The sequence below is a fragment of the Candoia aspera genome, chromosome 1 (genome assembly GCF_035149785.1).
Source record: "Candoia aspera isolate rCanAsp1 chromosome 1, rCanAsp1.hap2, whole genome shotgun sequence".
Lineage (NCBI taxonomy): Eukaryota > Metazoa > Chordata > Lepidosauria > Squamata > Boidae > Candoia > Candoia aspera.
Window position 1 is genome coordinate 69,844,327 of NC_086153.1, and position 17,901 is coordinate 69,862,227.

The window sequence follows — 17,901 nt, forward strand, 5'->3', positions numbered from 1 at the left end:
GGCAGCTGCGAAAACCTAGGCGGTGATGAATCCTTCCTGGTGGTGTTTGGTGGCAGAAGATTATTTTTCAAAGAATACCAGCAGAATTCACAAGGCTGCTTGGCGGGCCACATGCAGCCTATGGGTTGTATGTTGTTGCAGGCCTGGTCTAGTGCCTGAATGGTTTGGACCAGAAGTAAGACTGTCTTCAGTCCAAATTATGTATTTAAACTCTCAGTGAACTCAAATCGATACAACCAATTTGGTTTTGAGTTGCAATTCCCTCTCTGACAAGTTGGATACGTAATTGCATTTTAAGTCCCTTATATCTGAAACATTCATTGTTCTAATAGCAAATCTGGATGATGAGTATTGCTAGGAAAATGAGAGCATCAGCGGAGATACAAGAGGGAAACATTTTCTCTGATTTTTGAATAGACATACATATATTTAGGTATTTTAAGGAACTGCCATCATTCAAGGACTTATTTGTAATCCAATATCACCTCCACTTGTTTATGATTGTTGTTAAGAAAGTCAGTATAAAGAATTAATTTTATAAGGCTTTACATATAATACACGTTTTCCTAACTTTTCAGATTTTACTTCCTTTACTGAATTATTTGGACCCATTGTGTTGCAGTTTCAGCAACTTGAGCTTTTGTAATCTAAATCTTTCATTGTTCAGCTTGCTCATCACTTGTTCCAAAACCTTTTTTGCATTCATACATGTGATATAGTCAAGCAATCTATTTGTATCAAATGATTTTATTCAAGGCAGCAACAAGCACCGTATTGTTCCATTCTGCTTCTTTCAAAACAGAAGTTGATAGTATTAGCTGAAGTCCATATATATATATATATATATGTAAGAGTTACTTTGATTTTTATGTCCAGAAATAATTGATCTAAATTTGTCCAAAAATAAGATGACAGAATTGCTCAGATCTGCAGAGCCACTTCACTGAAATATTTTCCACTGCACTTATCAAAAGTTTCATCATATATGTCTGGAGTGAGTTGATTGTTGTTATCTTTAATTGGAGACAATGGTTCTGATTTTCTACAGGAAGGTAGAGTTTCTGATTCCCTACAAGCCAAAAAAATTAGTGTATGGTTAATAGTAGTATAGACAAGTATAAACAAAGTTTAAAGTGAAACGAATTTATTGTCTCTTTAGAGCAGTGTCTGTCAATCTTGGCAACTTTAAGATGTGTGGACTTCAACTCCCAGAATTCCCAAGCCAGCCTGCTTTAGAGGTACATTTTTACTGCATACCAGTAAAAACCACTGGCTGGCTGGCTGGCTTTTTCTCTCTCTCCCCTGCCACCCCACTACTTTTTGGAAAATAAGTCCTGCCAAAGTCAGTTACTCCACACAGGAAGAAGATATACTGCTTTTGTCTGAGCAAGCAGCAGGCTCTTTATTCCCCAGCAGCAGGATGTACCAGCAAAGCCAAAGAGAAACTGCTTTATAGGAAAATAATGAAGCTAGAAGGAATGAAAACATATTTCTAAAAACCGCCTCTGGGATACTTAGTACTTTAGCAGAAATAAGAGAGGAATCAGTAAGAAGATAACTTGTAGTCCTGTGAAACTGTTTTGAACTGTTCTACATTGCATTTATACTCTTCTATTTACACATTTGTCCAGGCAATATACCAGCCCCCCTTGTGAGTAAAAATATGCAAAAAAATGAAACTCAAACGATTCTAATGATAATCATAAGTCAAATACCAAGTGTACACATTAGAACAATTATTTAAAATACTTTCAATTGTGCTAACAGATGATCAAGTCTCTAGTAAAACTTAACATAAATAGTAAAGAAATAAAACTTGAAATGCTTCAACTGTTCCAGCAAAAGAAGCAAGGGAACTTGGACCAAGCTCCTTGCTATCTGGTTTTATAGTCAGGGACAGAGCAAGTAAGATGGCAGGGCATGATTACTGCTATCAGCCATCCAACCTGCAACAAAAAAAGTGGCTAGAGAGATCACTTTTAAATCTATGGGGTTTGCTTAAAAATCCTTGTAGGAAACGATTGGAACAGCATCAGAAACATGAGGTAGAACCTGGTAACAGAACTACCTTCAACAACTAAAATTGTTCAGTTCTTTAAATAACTCTACTTCAACACATTAACAGAATGGAGGAGCTAAACACAACTTTTCCCCCCAGATAACTCATCCTGAAGACAAACAATTCAAGTAGGTGCAAATTCTACAACTTTCCATTCTAGTGGAGTTTTAAAACATGTTTTCACATTTTAAGTTCACTTGCCCAATTTATCTATAAGATCACAGCAGAAGTCTGCATAGATTAACAGTTGATCTATTCAACAAGTTCATGCAAAAGTTGGGGCATATTTTCTATTGAAGCTAAATGATTTTGAGTGTAACTATTGCCTGAATTGAGTATTATAGCATAAAAGCATTTGGCCCCCAACAGTATTGTTAGGTATCCTTCCCAACTCTACAACTAGCAAGCAAGCCCATTCTGAAAGCTCAGCTTGATAAAAGACTGCACAAAAGCTCATCAACAATACCACCAAACCAGCATAAAGTTTGGCATTTTAAAATGTACGATGAAGGCTTATCAGTAGGCCTGTAAACATACATGGAATGTGTACTCTGATTTCAAAACTCAGGAAGCCAATCCAATCCAGTACAGAATGGTTGCATTTTTCAATCCTGAAAACTCAACCTTATACTGATAGCCTTTGCATTTACAACTGAGTTGCAGTTAGCAGCAGTTGTGCAAAACACACAAGTGCACATCAAAGTTTGGGCCAAACAGTTTGTGTGTTTTGTTTCAGGCTCAAAACAAAAGAGTTCCAGTTGAAATATTTTGTTGATATAAAACCTCTGCACAGATCAGCCAAAAGATTATAAGATGAAGACAGCAGCTAAAGTCTTCAACAACTCTCTTAGTACATCTTCCATATGAAGTTTTCTTACTGTTATGAATTTTAGTCAGGATTCTACAGGCCCTGATTTTGTTTTGCAGCTTGCCTCCCATGTGTAACCTCCAAAAAGCAATAGTGTTATTCTTTCCTGATGTTTTTGTTTTGATATAGGTCTGGCTGCTGGTGGGGAAAAAAGCTCCATAAATAGCATTAACGTTACAATAAAACACAAAAACATACAGGGTGCACATGCACATAAGAGTTCTACAAATTTCAAAGTTGTAAGTCTTGAAATGATACAGTTTGAAATAATCAGGTTTTGTTGTGACCTTAAAATAAATCTCTTAGAACGTGTATATTTTGTTATGAGCAGAGAAATAAATATATAGAGAAGTCAAATTTGAATTAATTATCTGTAGAGAAATACAAAAATTAATCCAATGGAAAAATACTGCAGTTAGAAAAGGGTACAACCAGAGGAGATAAAAGTCTGCTTCCTTGGCATATATTTTAAAGAGGGGGAAATTCAATTTTTCCTAAAACTAGAGGCAGAATGAATTCTGCAGTATTAACTATTTGGTTTCTGTTTTATTTTTTTCCTCACTTATCTAAATGTGAATCACTCTTGGCAGCCTCTATCAAGCCTACAAGCTTAATTCTTTGGGGATTCAAATGGCTACTTTAAGGACTGTAACTGTAGTATTCTGCTGGAAAGTCATTAAGCTAATGGCATGTTTTAGGGTCATCTATTGTTTCATCAATACTTCCCTTTCTCCATAAAACACTTAAATAAAACAAATGAAAATTTAGATTAAAAGAGATTCACCTTTTGAACTGGAAGCTCTTCCACAGATCATTAATTTTCACCTGCAGTCCTGACTTGTTTTCAGCATTATGGCGTTTTTTCTTTATACTTGTTATTTTCTTGCTTAAGCCACTAACTTTGGCGGGCATCAGTAATTTACATTTTGCCACCACAGGAGATTTCAGAGAATTGGTTCTACATAATGCAGGAATCTGGAAGGGGAGAGAGAGAGAGAAAAAAATCATTTCTTGTGTCCGTGAAGTCTTGTAAGTTGCCCCTGTAAAGCGTCAAGATTTAATTAATGAGCAAGGAACTGATTAAAAGTACAACCCTTTTTCATATGAATTCAGATCTCAGTTGACCTTGTTACTAGTAATAAACTTATACATTTCCAAGGCACCTTTTGATAGTATCTCATTTTTGTGAACACAGCTAACAGTAAGTACTTTTATAGTTGAATACACATGTAGTTTCAAACACTTAAAAACTGGGTTGTATAGAACACTTAACCCTAAACCCAAGTTAACAACGCACAACTGGGTTCTCACTTGATGCTACACCCAAACAAATGAACTGGATTAGTAGGAGAGCCTGCTTCACATAACATGCTGAGAAAGTAACTGGGCTTCTTACAATTTAATAACCGGAAACAACTTCATGTTAGTTTTGTCTAACTGTTATGCAGACTCATCTAATAATACTTCTGAAATAGTTTCACCTGTATTAAAGTCTAAGGATCATGTGTATATAAATGTGTGTTTGTGTGTGTGTATGTGTACGTATGCGCACACACTCATGCAGAGAACCATATTATTATTTTTAAATTGTTTTACATCCTACCTTTCCATTGAGAAAATGAAATGATCATTGCAACTTTCAACCAGTTTTAAAACACACTGCAAACAATCTAATAATAGCACAGAAGCATATTGTTGTAGTTAAAATAATTACACAAACATGGGTTAATATACACAAACCTCAAGAATGAGAAAAAGTAACTAACCACAAGATGTCAGTATAATTCTGAAGAATATAAAGAGATATTTCAATCAACTAATGACATTTTGAATGTCCTGTAGACAAAGCTTATTAAAAATGGCTTGTAGACAGCAGAGAATTTAAAAAAAAAACAAGCACACACACACACAAAGAAAAGCTAAAATAACCCATATCAGCCATTACAATCTTTTCAGTACATTTTTATACGAGGCTCCATTGCTCATCATTCATTCTCTCCTGCAAAATACAGTAACAGAATTTTGATCTCACTAGGGAGCCTACAACTATATCATACTATTTCCAAAAGGAAAGTGAACGATATCCTTCTACCAAGGAAGCTGAATTAAAGAAACAGAAAAACTCCAATGTGATCAAGTTTGATCAATTATTTAAACCAGCAGTGTATAACCTAAGCCAGAATTTTGTGGTCAGAGTCAAAAATTATAAATACATAACTTTAATGTAATTCTGTTAACTAAATCTGGACTTAAATGAAATGAAATCAAATGTAGTGTTTTTTGCCCCACTCCAAACTTTGTTGACAGTGGTCCTGGCATATCAAGTAAGTTCTCGGTTTAAAAAATATTGCACTACTTTGACTGAAACCATGATATAGACTATTGAAGTGAGCTTCAGGAGAGAACATTCCAAATCCTCTCTGTCCTTTTTGTGCAAGAGGTGAAGGAAATAATATGATCTGCAAATAACAAGATCTGCATAATGATTTAAAGGATTTAAAGCACTTCATACATGCTTAATCAATTAAGTATTATCAATTGTACTGCAATTGGCAGACTGAGCTGAGATGCCTTAGGATATTTAATGATTTCATTATAGTTGCGAGAGTCAAATCAAAGACTATCACATTTCTTTCAAAGCTTGCTTTGGTTGAAATAAGCCCACAGTTCACTGAATTTGCATATGATGCCAAACTGTGCTGTGGTTTAAAATGAATGTGGAAGAAGAAGATAGAGCCCAAAGTCTGAAGCTCACATCAAATAGCTCCAACTGTGGTTTTAGCTGACTATTTGAAACAGGCCTATATCTCTTGCAAGAAGCTATTGCAGCCCTGACAGGAATAATATGGCAACCATTTGCATACTTTCATTAGCTCTGAGGTAACTGAGGGGAGAACAGGAGTAATGCTTTAGTTATATCACAGGGTGGTGGTGTCCATAAATAATATCTGGAATATATAATAATTAATCCATAAATGTTGCCTGCAGGGCATAGTTTAGTATCTAGATAGAGAAGAAGTATAATATGAAGAAGAGGAAAAAGACATACCATATGTCTGGAAACTGCATTCTTATTTTCTATACATTCTGAGTTAGCAAATGGAAGGACCTGAGAATTCAGATTACGATCTGGTTCTGGACTGCTGTCAGATTCCTATCATTAAAAAAAGACAAGTATTATTTTATATTAATTGTGAACTCCATGTTATTTTTAAAAATAAAATGACTGAAGCTATGCCTAAATGAAGTACTATAAAACAGTTATGATTATTCAATCCAGTGTGCTTGTTAAAGAGTGATAATATTAGAATTAACTTCCAATAACTAGCAAAGTGACACTAAAGTTATAATCCCTTACCAACTTTCATGAAAGTCAGCCCTATTAAAACCAATGAGATTTTCTTCTGACATATATAGGAAGGGTCTGTTAGAAAATGTAGATAAATATCTGACATGTTCTGACACTCTATTAATCATATTAAAATATATTAGCTTATCGCAATAGACAGACAGACTGGCAGGCAGACTCTGAGGTTTCATAAACAGAAGTTCTTTCATAAATGGAGAGCCAGATGTATAACTATTGCAATAAATAAGGAGAGATTCAGACAATCCCTTGAGAGTGCTGTGACAATCTAATAAACTGCTTAACTGAAGCATAGAGTAATGATCTTACTTTGCCAGGAATAGCATTTTTCTTGGTCCCTGGCAAATTTTCTGAAGCATCCACCCTGCTTTGCAACAGCTGGTCAAGAGTGTGTTTTGATGGACACTGCAGTTCTTTTAAAGGTGATGTCACTTCATCAGACTCTTTATTTGCTGGTGAGGTTTTGTGTGAGCCAGACATGCTACAGTCTTTAGCTGTGTCTTTACTGGGTCTCTGGAAGTGCTTTAGCAGCGTGATGCTTTGCGGTGGGCTAGGAGTCACAGATCTCTCTGCAAAGCTTCTCGACCAAGTGAAACAGCTTGACTGTACTACACCAGGTATTGATGAGATGATTCTTTCAATTTCTCCAGTCTCCGATGAGCAGGGACTGTGGTCTTCTGTTAATTTATTGTTTATTTCCAGAGTTGGACCATCGGCCTTGCTGTCCTGGAGAGGCTGGTCCGTTTTATCCTTTGATATATTCTCAGGCAGATCCCCAATGCTGCAGAAAAACCTGACATATATTGGACAAGTATAGAAAGAAATGAGAGATAAGATTAATTTGGTTAGATAACCTGCACACAGCTTTTAAAGTGTTACAGTTTTACTGAAAGAGGAAAACTCTGAACATTTGCTAAAATTTTTATGGGCATGTGATGAAATAAATAATTAGAAATTAGTGAATTATAACAACCTCTAGGCCTATGCTTTCTTATCACTCTCAATAGTTTTACTTACGTTATACGTCAAAGCATGCTAATTAATATCTATTTTTTCATGTTACAAAAAAACCCTAAGAACCAGTGGGATAGAGGACGCATTTATAACTCAGGTTCTAAAGACATTTGAGCATATTCATTCAACTGGAAAGCTAGGAGAGAAATCAAGTAAATAAATTGAACACATTGCAACATAAATGCAAATCTACTTTGTCATAGTTGCATTATAACTGGAACCTTCAAAGTTCAGAAGACTGAAACACACTTCCTAACTTCATTATATGATCCACCTCTATAGTGAAGTAATACCTAGCTTTAGCATGAGCATACTACGCATGTTTGTGCTTGGAGATATACCCTTTGTTTAGCTGTCACGTTTAAGAAAGAAAGCATTTTGTGATTCCAAGCTGTATAATCTCTTCATTGTTTTCAGACACAGATTGCACATTAAGGGCAAAAGTGAACAGGAAGAAGTATTGCCTTGTGCAGAGTTTGTATCAGTGAAGTCCCAAGCAATTTTTTTTGACAAAAAGAGCAAATATATTTTTTCAAATGATCAAGTGGTAGTAAAAATGTTTAAAGTTTCTGAGTTAAGACAAATTTTCATACCCTTCAAGAAATGTGCTTCAGCAAATGAATGATAAATGGCAAACTACTACAGGACAGCAGTATTTTTCCTCAGTAACTTCATTGCTCAGTCTTGCAAAGATAAAAAACATTTGAGGAAATGACCTACCAGCATGCAAACTTGTATTTTGGCAGTGAGCAAGGAAGGTACAATAGGGAGGCTAAATTAACTGCACATTTTGGTGGTTCAAGGACATGCAAACCTGTTTACCCAGTCTGCAAAGTACTAACTAACTACAACTCGGTACAGAATATTTGGAATAATCTCAGTTGGAAGGTGCCTCAGAAGGAATCAAACTAAAATCTTGCTTGTATGAAGTTGAACTGTATTTGAACTGCCATCTAACAATGGCAACCTTTGTTTATACACTGAAGTTAACTTTTTAAAAGTGCTTTTATAGGGTAAGTATTCCTGAAGGTTCCTATGCCCACATCCTCATCCTTTGCTCCATCAGCTTACCTTTCGAAAATGGTATATAAGAGGCAATTTGTAATCCTAATGTTTTAACATCCAAATCCATAAAAATCACTGCATATCTACAGATTTTTAAGAGTTGAAGACATTAATCAAATAGATTCCTTATGTCACTTTTTGACATGTCAAGCAAGCAGGTGTTCCCAACCCTCCCATTGTGTAGACACTGCAACTCCCAGAATTCTCAGCCAGCAAAGCCTCACCTGGAGGGCTCCAGACTGAATAAAGTAGCTGGGACATTAATTATATTTGCTAATGTGCTGTGCAGTCCTGATTATACCACCTGACCTTACTGATATTTAGTGTTTACGTTCTAGATTTGCTTAAAAAAAAGATTATTTTACTTTAAAAAAAATTAAGTGAAATTGCAGGAACACCATTTAAAGACACATACCTGCTTCTGGTTCCTGGAACAACAACTGCACCATTTTTTTCATTCTCTTTCTGCAGAATAGTGGCAAATTTATTTCTAAGCCTGGGCTGAACATTGGAATTGTCTTTGTTTCTGCATGAGTCCTGGGAAGCACAGATTGCAGACATTCCACTAAAAAGCTGCTGGTTCTCATCACATTTTTCTGTTTTGGTTTTTTTTGAGTTTGAAAAATACTGGCTTAGCAGTTCCCCTTCTGATAGTTCTTCTAAATATATAAAAGATGAATTATGTTTAATCATACTAGATCTACATAAGAATGCTTAGTAGATTGGTATTAACAAAGTAGGCAAATACTGTAAGCATAAAGTAGCTTACCACAGAAGAGAAAGCAATAAAGAAAAATTGAAAAGTTAAAAGAAATAAACAAATTATGTTTGTGTTAACTTAAGTGTTCTGTTAGTAATTCCTTTAGATGATTTCTAGAAAAATTATACAAAGAATTAAGAAATATGCTATGAGGAAATGCTTATTCTGACCTAATCACTGTGTTGAGCATTTAAGATCCAGGTGCTAAGGGTAAAGATAGAATAAAACTTTCTTTCATGTATGTATGTATGTATGTTTAAAAATGTAGCAATCATACCATGCCTTGGTCTTTTTGCCACTAGCATTTTGCTAGGAAATTTGAGTCCTTTCAAGTTAATTAGCTGTTCAATTCCTCGGGTAGTGGGTTTCTCTAACAAAGGTGCTGAATTTGTGGCAATCTTAGTAGTAAAAGAGGGTTTGTAGTCCATGCTCCAAATACTCTTTACATAGAATGACTTCTCATGAGTGTAACTGACATCCCAGCCACGGCTTTTTGATTGTACATGCTATACCAAAAGCACAGAAAAAGAAACATAAAGTTGTATTACTCTCTGTTTCTCTAAATTACATTATTACTGGTTGCCTATTACTGGTTTAGAGTTTTCTCAGTCATGCTGTAGTAGCTTGCCTCTGGACACTGAATAAGGGGAATCTAGGACAGTGATCAAGCCCACCTAAAAGAGATTGACTGCTGCCATCTTTTCAACTCATATATGCCTTAGCACCTTTCTGAGGGGAAACTGTTGAAGTACAGCTGCTTATGTGACAGTGACTTCAGTTATACAATGGCTTTAGTTTTTCCAGATTATATACTGGCCAGCTGGTTCAACTCTGAACAATTCTGTTTTGTCTTCTACTTGACAGCCCTTCAGATACTTGAAGAAAACTGTATCTCCCAACAGTCTTCTCTTTCCAGATTATGATCTACAAAGTCATCCAGATCCTTTTCTTCTGTACTGCCTGAACTGTTACCAGATTTGATCCCTGGAGTTTATATTTGTCCTGCTGAAGTTCATCTTGCTCATCTCTGCCCATTGTTCCAGCTTGTCAAGATCCTCCTGGATCTTGATACTTAAATTTATTTTGGCCATTAATCAAAATATCATATAACAAATCAAACAACAAAACATATAACACTAAACATTAACAAGTAAAATATACAGTTAATTGACTTATAACATGGGAAATAATCTATCATATTTTGTTTATATACTATTTCCCTACAGCTATCAAGATTGAACTAAAATTTGCAACCCTTTTTTGGATTTCTGAAGATTTACTGACTAAAAAGAACATATTCCCTTCCATAGAATAGCTGGAGTGAATAGCAAGGAAGGATGATATGAATTCTGAGCACCATGTATTATACCATGGACAGCTCAGTAATATGTATGATGTTGCTATTTGGGTTTTTTGGTCATAATAAATATAATTTCAATGTGTGTGATGTTAATTCAATATACCCTTCACACAGGGGCAGATTCATTCTTAGAAGAGGAGATTTCTATGTTTGTTTGTTTTTCAAAGCCAATGTTGGTAAAGCATTCAGCCTAGTGAGAGTAAAATGCTCATCTGTGAGGAGTGAAATACTGAAATACATAGAAATAGAATATATTACATCCCTGAATTTTGTTACTGTTTTCTAAAAGGGTTTCCTATTCCTTTCTTTAGGTGGTCTGCAAATTGAATAACCTTTTGTACCTTATCTAAGTCATGTATAAAGATGCTGAACAACACAGGACCTAAAATTGTAGTATTTTACCCAATACTTTCTTCCAGCTTAACCTGGAGTCATCAATATATGCTTGTTGGGTACAATTGTTCAACTAACTCTGTATCCATCCAGAAGTAGAACAGACCAGTCCCAATTTTGTCACCTTTATAAAAATCTCATGGATGTCAAAGTATACTATGTCTATCTCATTCCTGTGGTCAGCTAAACTGGACAGTCTATCAAAAAAGGAAATCAGACTGCCTTGGCATGATTTATTCTTAATAAATTCACACCATTTTTTTCCAAGCAATTTTCTAAACTGACTGCTTAATAACCTCTTCTGGAGTGTTGCCTGGTATAAATATCAATTGAATGTAATTGTCGGTCCTTTTTTCCCTATTTTTGAAAGTAGGAACATATGTCCTTCTCCAGTCCTCTGACACTATGCTAATCCTCCATGATTTTTCAAAAATCACAGAAAGGGCATCCACATGAGGCCCAGGTCAACAAAAAACCAGAAAATTCTCTAGTATGACACATATAAAAAAGGAAGGCTTATTTGCATAGCTTCTATAAGACCTCCTTTCCTGCAAGTTACTGACAACCAGGCCAAGATAGCTATAAAGTTAAATATAATGTATAGTTAACAAATGCAAGGCCTGTTGATTCAAATCGCATTAAAGGGTTGAACACAGAACACCTAGCACAGAGGATACTTATACCTGAAGATTCTCAGTAAGGACAAGAACAGTAGTATACTGCTTCCTAGTAGTAACTAATATAACATCTAAAGTTATAGTTTTGATACAGGATTCGTAGTACAGTATATCAAATCCTAGCATAAAATGTGTAACTTCTATATACTTCAGACTTACCTAAGTCTGAGTTCTCCTAAGTCAAGCTAAAACACAAACACAAAATCATTCCCCTTAGACCACCAAAATATTTTTGTTTAGATACAAAACATTACCGGTGACACATCAGGATTGTAGTCATCAATTTGCTCCATTGTGATGATGTCTTTATTTCCAAGTGCAATTTGAAAAGCAGTCCTATCATCAAGGTATCTAAGTGAATCAAGCTAAGAAAAAATTCCACTTTAAATTAGAACTTTCTTTTTTTTAATAATGCCATTCTATGGAGATCGTAACTTTGTACATAACTGATAAAAATGTTCATGCAGTTTCAGAACATACGAAAAAGACTTCACCCTTTTTTTTAAGTAGATATAAACTTAAATAACTTAATAGCTAGCTGAGGCATTAACACTGCATATTACCTAATCCCAAGTTTATTTTCCTAGAAGTTTCAGTGATATTAGAATTATTGGCAAGGCTTCTACAATGGCCTATATTATTTGAAAGAGCATTACTATTTATTCAAGCTTAATACTATACCAAAATGGATACACATAAAAATCTAAATAGTAATTGATCTAGAAGCAATTTCTTTTTTGCAACAGCAATGCTTAAGGGTTTTACCAACTGACATAGAACAATTTGATGGTGACATTCTTATGCCCTATAAATATATTACCTTTTTTATTTGATAAAGGATACTTTCCAGCATAAAATAGAGTTCCTGGATCAACATCATCCTCATAAGCATTCAAAGGAACAAGTTTCCTGCTGATTGGGTCAAAAACCAACTGATAGAGGAAAGTATTATTAGCACGAATAAATCCTTGTATGTATTCTTCAGATACTGAAATATTCATTTTTAAATACTGTCCCATTTTCCCAATGACCTGTCAGAAAAACAAACAAACAGTGCTTATGAGAGATAGCAAACACTATTGCTTAACTCCTAAATAATCTCTTCAATCACATTAGGGGACAATTTCCACAATCATCTGTCCTTCAGTTTATCACATCATTCCTTAATGATCGTATAAACAGACATTCAGAAGAAAAGTTAACATCTAAGCCCAAACCTTTATTAATCTACATATCAGAGCTTTGGACTTTGGATGAAGAAGATCAGGAACATTTGGGTTATGAGAAAGGTTCTTTTCTATAGCTGAGGATATCCTAAAAACAGGGCTGCTCCTCTTACTCTAGTAGGGACAATTAAAAGATGTACAACTATCTCTAGGGTGACAGAGAACATCCCTTCTCTTCCACTAACAAAACTATAACAGGATAGGAAGCCCAAATATAATTCAAAGGAAGATGCACAGGTCAAAAACATAGTAAGAAAATAGTAGGGCTGAGCACTTCAGGAACGATTCAGAGCGCTTTTGATGTCATGTGAGCACAGCTTCCTTCTGCTATTCATTAAAATAGCCTGACTTTTTTCAGGCCTCAGAGCGAGCCTAGAAAAGCAATACCACTGCTTTTAAGGTACCCAATAAGAACATGCAACCAAGCTACACCTGCATAAGGTTGGAAAACTTGCTATGTGAAAAGTGTTACACCCCCTGCAACAGGAAATACATCCATCTGCTCAGTAAAAAAACAACCTCAACCCTAGTGTCCAGATCTCTGTGGGAAGATGATATATGAACAAACACGTACACTAACCTATAGTTACTAGATCACCCATGCTTCCTGCAATTTAACAAGCAGACTTGAAGAGAATTTGCCAAGTTCAGAGCTCAGCAAAAACTTTTCTTGATCAATAAGTGACTTGCTAGTAGACTCTCTTGTCAAGAAAGATAATGCTCATAGTGTAATTCCTGTCCATCATTCAGTCTGGTTACTCAGGTTCCGCTCTGAGTTCCCCATGAGAAGCATTGGGAATTAACAATAGAAGAAAGAAGATGCTTTCTGAATAAGAGGTAAGAAGCTTAGACCACTTGTTCTTCAATGTGTAACCTTAGTATTAGACAACCTTTCCCTTAGTCCACTGGGCAATTGCAGCCTTGTCCAATTCAAATCCAATACATTGTATCCCTTGTAACTAGAACTGGAAGTTCCTTGAAAGGGTTGCCTAGATTAGATGATTCCACATCAGCCTCTGGAAGCATGATTGCTTCTTTTTGAGTGGGAGGATATGAAGTGGAAATCACCTCCAGATAATGTGGACTGAGCTGTTACAGAAGAAGAAATAAAAACTGATTTCCAGTACAGAGACTGAGCTAGGAGTCAAGGATCCTTCAAATTGTCTGTCTAAATTGCATTTTGATTGATTTTGCAGTGCTTGCACATTAACGTGAAATGTTACACTACTTGTATAACCCCTCCTGTAAGCCATAGTGATAGATCTCGATTGTACTGAGATGCTAGGGCACAAAACTCAACTTTACCGTATTGCTAGAAAATGTACCTGCCATACTCAGTTACCTGAATGCTGTAGGAAATAAATCAGATGCATTCCTAAATAAGAACAGAGTTACCATAAGGACCCCATCTGCTCCCCTGAATTAACTGAGTAGCAAGGACAGAACGTAACACTTCTTGCCACAATAATCTCTTCTTGAAAAACACACGAGATGCTAATCCCTTTACTGGGCCTGGAGCCAATGTGTAGTGTAACCTTCTTTCTGCAAGTATCTCCCTAAAGAGGATGGAGTATTTCTTCTTTTTTTAGGAGAAATCTAGCATAAGCATGAATGCTGAATGAAAGAGCCCCATATATCAGAGGGAATATTTAATTTGATGCAGCGTCTTTAACATGCACTGTGGAGAGAGTTACATATATCAAGCATTAGCAAATTAGACACTAACTTCCTTGACTATAATGAAATCACCTGGTTGTCAGTGATAGCAACTTCTCCCAAAACTCCTTATCATTGTCTGATTATATTAAAACACTTTTAAAAAAACCTCATAAATGTATTTCTGCTGCCTTGCTCAAAACAAACAACGCCCCCCCCCCCCCGAGATGAAAAACAGGAGGGTAAAGTGAGGAGAAAGGAAAGTTAGTTCCAGGTCTGAGGCAAACACTCTATATGCCATTTTTTAAATTTCTATTATGTGGTAACAAGACACAAGCAGATGACACTGTGTTGACTAGTCTTGAATTTACTGTCAAAACCAAAGACCTTAACAAATTATTAGCCAACACATACAAAGCCTTTCTTACAGATCATCAAATATTGTTGTGGTACAATTCTGAAATGTTGTTTTAAGGCAATGACCTTAAATAATTATGAAATCCAACCATCCCAACTGAAATGTCTTATACTGAGTTAGACCATATCTGCAGCAACAGGGACATCCGTCATGGGAGACCTTGAACCCCTCAGAGAGAAAAAATTCTTAGCTGTTGATTGTGCAACACTTCTGATTTGAATGGGGAAAAGGTGCTTTAGAGCTTGTGAGGGTGTGCACGTAGTGTCTATCTGCCACATTTTTTCCTGGAATTGTGTTGTAGCATGCAGCTGATGATCCCAGGAAAGGACTCAGCTGCTTTAAGGAAGCGCCAACAAGTAGAACCTGTCGTGCAAGCCAAGCATCTTTTCCCCCTTGTATCCAAAGTGCTGCTCAGCCTATGCCAAATATATTTATCAACCGTAGTTAACAGATTCTCCTGTCTCACAGCCTCCAGGGTTATGGGAACAGGGCAGCCTCTACAACGTTTCTCAACCTCAGCCACTTTAAGATGTGTGGACTTCAACTCCCAGAATTCCCCAGCCAGCTCTCTTGCTGTTGGCCTTGGAGACTGGGCAAGGAGGCAGCCGCACCGCTCATGTAAAGTGACAGGCTGCTCCTCCAAGGGCTCAGAAATAAGGCAGGAAAATTGCTCAAAGGGGAAGCTTCCTTTCCTTGCCTGGGCTTCTTATGATCCCTCCCATTACTGAACAGAAAGGTGAATGAAATCTGTTACAGGAAACATTCTGAATGGAATTTCACCAGATTCTGAAACCTTGGTTGTGGAGAAAAAGACTTTATATTGTTGGGAGTTTATTGTCTTGTTTGGTTTCTTCAAAAATGGTGAGCCTGTTTCGAAGGGGGAGGTCTGGCATTTTTTCATACACTACATGGAACCCTTGGTCCTTACATAGAGACATTTTCAGTCTCACTTAGCAGATAGAAACAGAAGCCTCAAGGATCCTAGTTCATCCCTCTAAACCCAAGATTCTTATTTGTTTCAACAAGATGAAGGCAGTTAACTTTTGAAAAAGCCAGGCTGTGATAGGTAGAAGTTGGTCAGACTCCCCTCCCTTGCCACCACAAAGACTTCCCCAGGCTCTCTGCCAAAGGGCAAGGGAAATGGAAGCTTCTGAGTTGCCAAGTCAAGAGGAAAACAAATGGTCTTGACACTGATGCAGATTTAGTCTCTTCCAGGGTCTGTCTCTACCAACATGGATTTGGTAATGAGAGGTCTTATGGCTCTTACCTTCCACTACACAAGCACTAAAGACCTTCATAATGTCATGAGAAAAGAGCAGATCAGTTTTCTTGCCCTCATAATAGTGGCTCTTGAAATGCTGGCTTGAGACAGAAGAGCCTTCAGGAAGTCTGAAAGAGCCATGTACGCGTGTGTCTTTAGCAATGAAATATTCACAAACTCCCTGAGCATGACAGAAAGCAACAGAAGAGAAACCAAGCAGCCTAGCTCTCAGCAATGAGTTACAAACTAGAGGTAGGTCATAACACTCCAAAAAGGGAGGTATGCTTCCTCCTACACTAGGGATTGTTGAAAATATTTGGCTCTGCCTACTAAGGCAAGTAGGGACAACAACAGTCTTCAGGATATCCTCCTGCATAGAACCGCCATTACTGTACTTTGCTAGGAAAAGCTGACACCATGGACTTCATTTTGGTGAAAAGAACCCAAGGTTAGTAAATATCTGCCAGTTAAACCCCTCTTCTGTGTCACAGTTCTATCCCTCCAATCCCCAACCTGCCCCAAAGTTAGCAATAGATGATTGTCAGTAGGAGTTCCACAGGTTGTCAACTCCTGCTAAAGAACTTTTGGCAAATTAAGGTCAGTATAGACGCTCTCTGAATAACTCAGTGGTGGCAACAGCAAGAATACATGAGGTCAAAGATGATCTGCTGGAAGACAAAGCAGCAGATGTGGCAGTAAATAAAAGTATATCTAGAAAACTCTGAGTCAGAGACTTGGTGGCACCTTAAGTGGACTACCAACAGTTTCTCATTAACTAAACCCCCCCCCCGTTTTTTTTTAACTTCTTTCACCTTTTACTTTTCTTCCCTGCTAATGCATTGTCTACTCAGAGCCAAGAACCAAGAAAAAAGAGAAAACTAGGTTTTGAAGATAATAGCACTGAGGTGGAATTTATAAGATGACTTTGACGCCGGAAGAACTAGAGGGAGAGTTCATGACACTAAACCTAAAACAAAGGTCTTTCTCAGGGAGAATTAGCTTGTCGGATATAGCTTTACATCAAACAAGGAATTTGCATACTATGCTTCATTCAGTTTGTGTTATAATTGTGCAGTTGCAGAATAGAGCTCTTTTGCTATATTTGCTCTTTGCTAATTTATAATTATAAATATTCAGATAAAAATATCATACAGGCTTCTGTGAAGAAACTTAGATTCACTCTGAGAAAACAATTCATGCTGTGGAGATGATATTATTCACTCTGATAAAATAAAGAAGTAGCCTGATTCTCCTAAACAAAGCAATGTAGATGGCTTCAACATTATTCAGGCACTTCCTCTTAGCTTTCCCAGCCACTGACAGAAGCGCTTTCAGGATGCTGCCTTCAGCACGCACAGAATAAAGTAGAATCAGCTCACAGTGTGACCTAGAGCTGTCTAGTTTGGAAAACCTTTGGTGGGTGAAGCTTTTGATAGAAGAACAAGAGGTGCCTCCTCCAGAGCTGAGCAAGAAAGGTCTTTTGGCAAGGTCAGGAGGTGGCTCCAAGCTGGATGGTTTTATTGCATGCTGGGATGCAGTAAAACCATAGTATTCACTAAAGCCATCCAGCCTGGAAGTACTTCACGCCATGCCAGAAGGCTTCTGTCCGACTTCTATGCATGGGAGGCTCCAAGGAAGAAGGTGAAAGGACTTCTGAATCTGAGTGAGATAAAGCAACATGGTTGCTTCACTCTTTGAAGCCAGGGAACCGTATTGCTTCATAAAGCAGCTTCAAGGGGTGTGTCATCAGAACCTTCAGCAGCGCAAAGCACCGCTT

At 36.9% G+C, this 17,901-nt stretch overlaps 1 protein-coding gene across 1 annotated transcript in view; it reads right to left on the reverse strand.

Annotated features, from left to right (window-relative positions):
* Positions 1-731: 731 nt before the first annotated feature.
* Positions 732-17,901, reverse strand: part of EXO1 (exonuclease 1) — a 28,779-nt gene continuing 11,609 nt past the window's right edge. Inside the window, exons 6-13 of the mRNA XM_063306321.1 lie at positions 12,407-12,594; positions 11,818-11,914; positions 9,411-9,639; positions 8,789-9,032; positions 6,604-7,087; positions 5,977-6,081; positions 3,712-3,902; positions 732-1,069 (exon numbers count right to left, since the gene is read on the reverse strand). Of these exons, the coding sequence (XP_063162391.1) occupies positions 922-1,069; positions 3,712-3,902; positions 5,977-6,081; positions 6,604-7,087; positions 8,789-9,032; positions 9,411-9,639; positions 11,818-11,914; positions 12,407-12,594 (1,686 nt within the window). The 3' untranslated portion in view covers positions 732-921. The remainder of the gene's footprint in view (positions 1,070-3,711; positions 3,903-5,976; positions 6,082-6,603; positions 7,088-8,788; positions 9,033-9,410; positions 9,640-11,817; positions 11,915-12,406; positions 12,595-17,901) is intronic.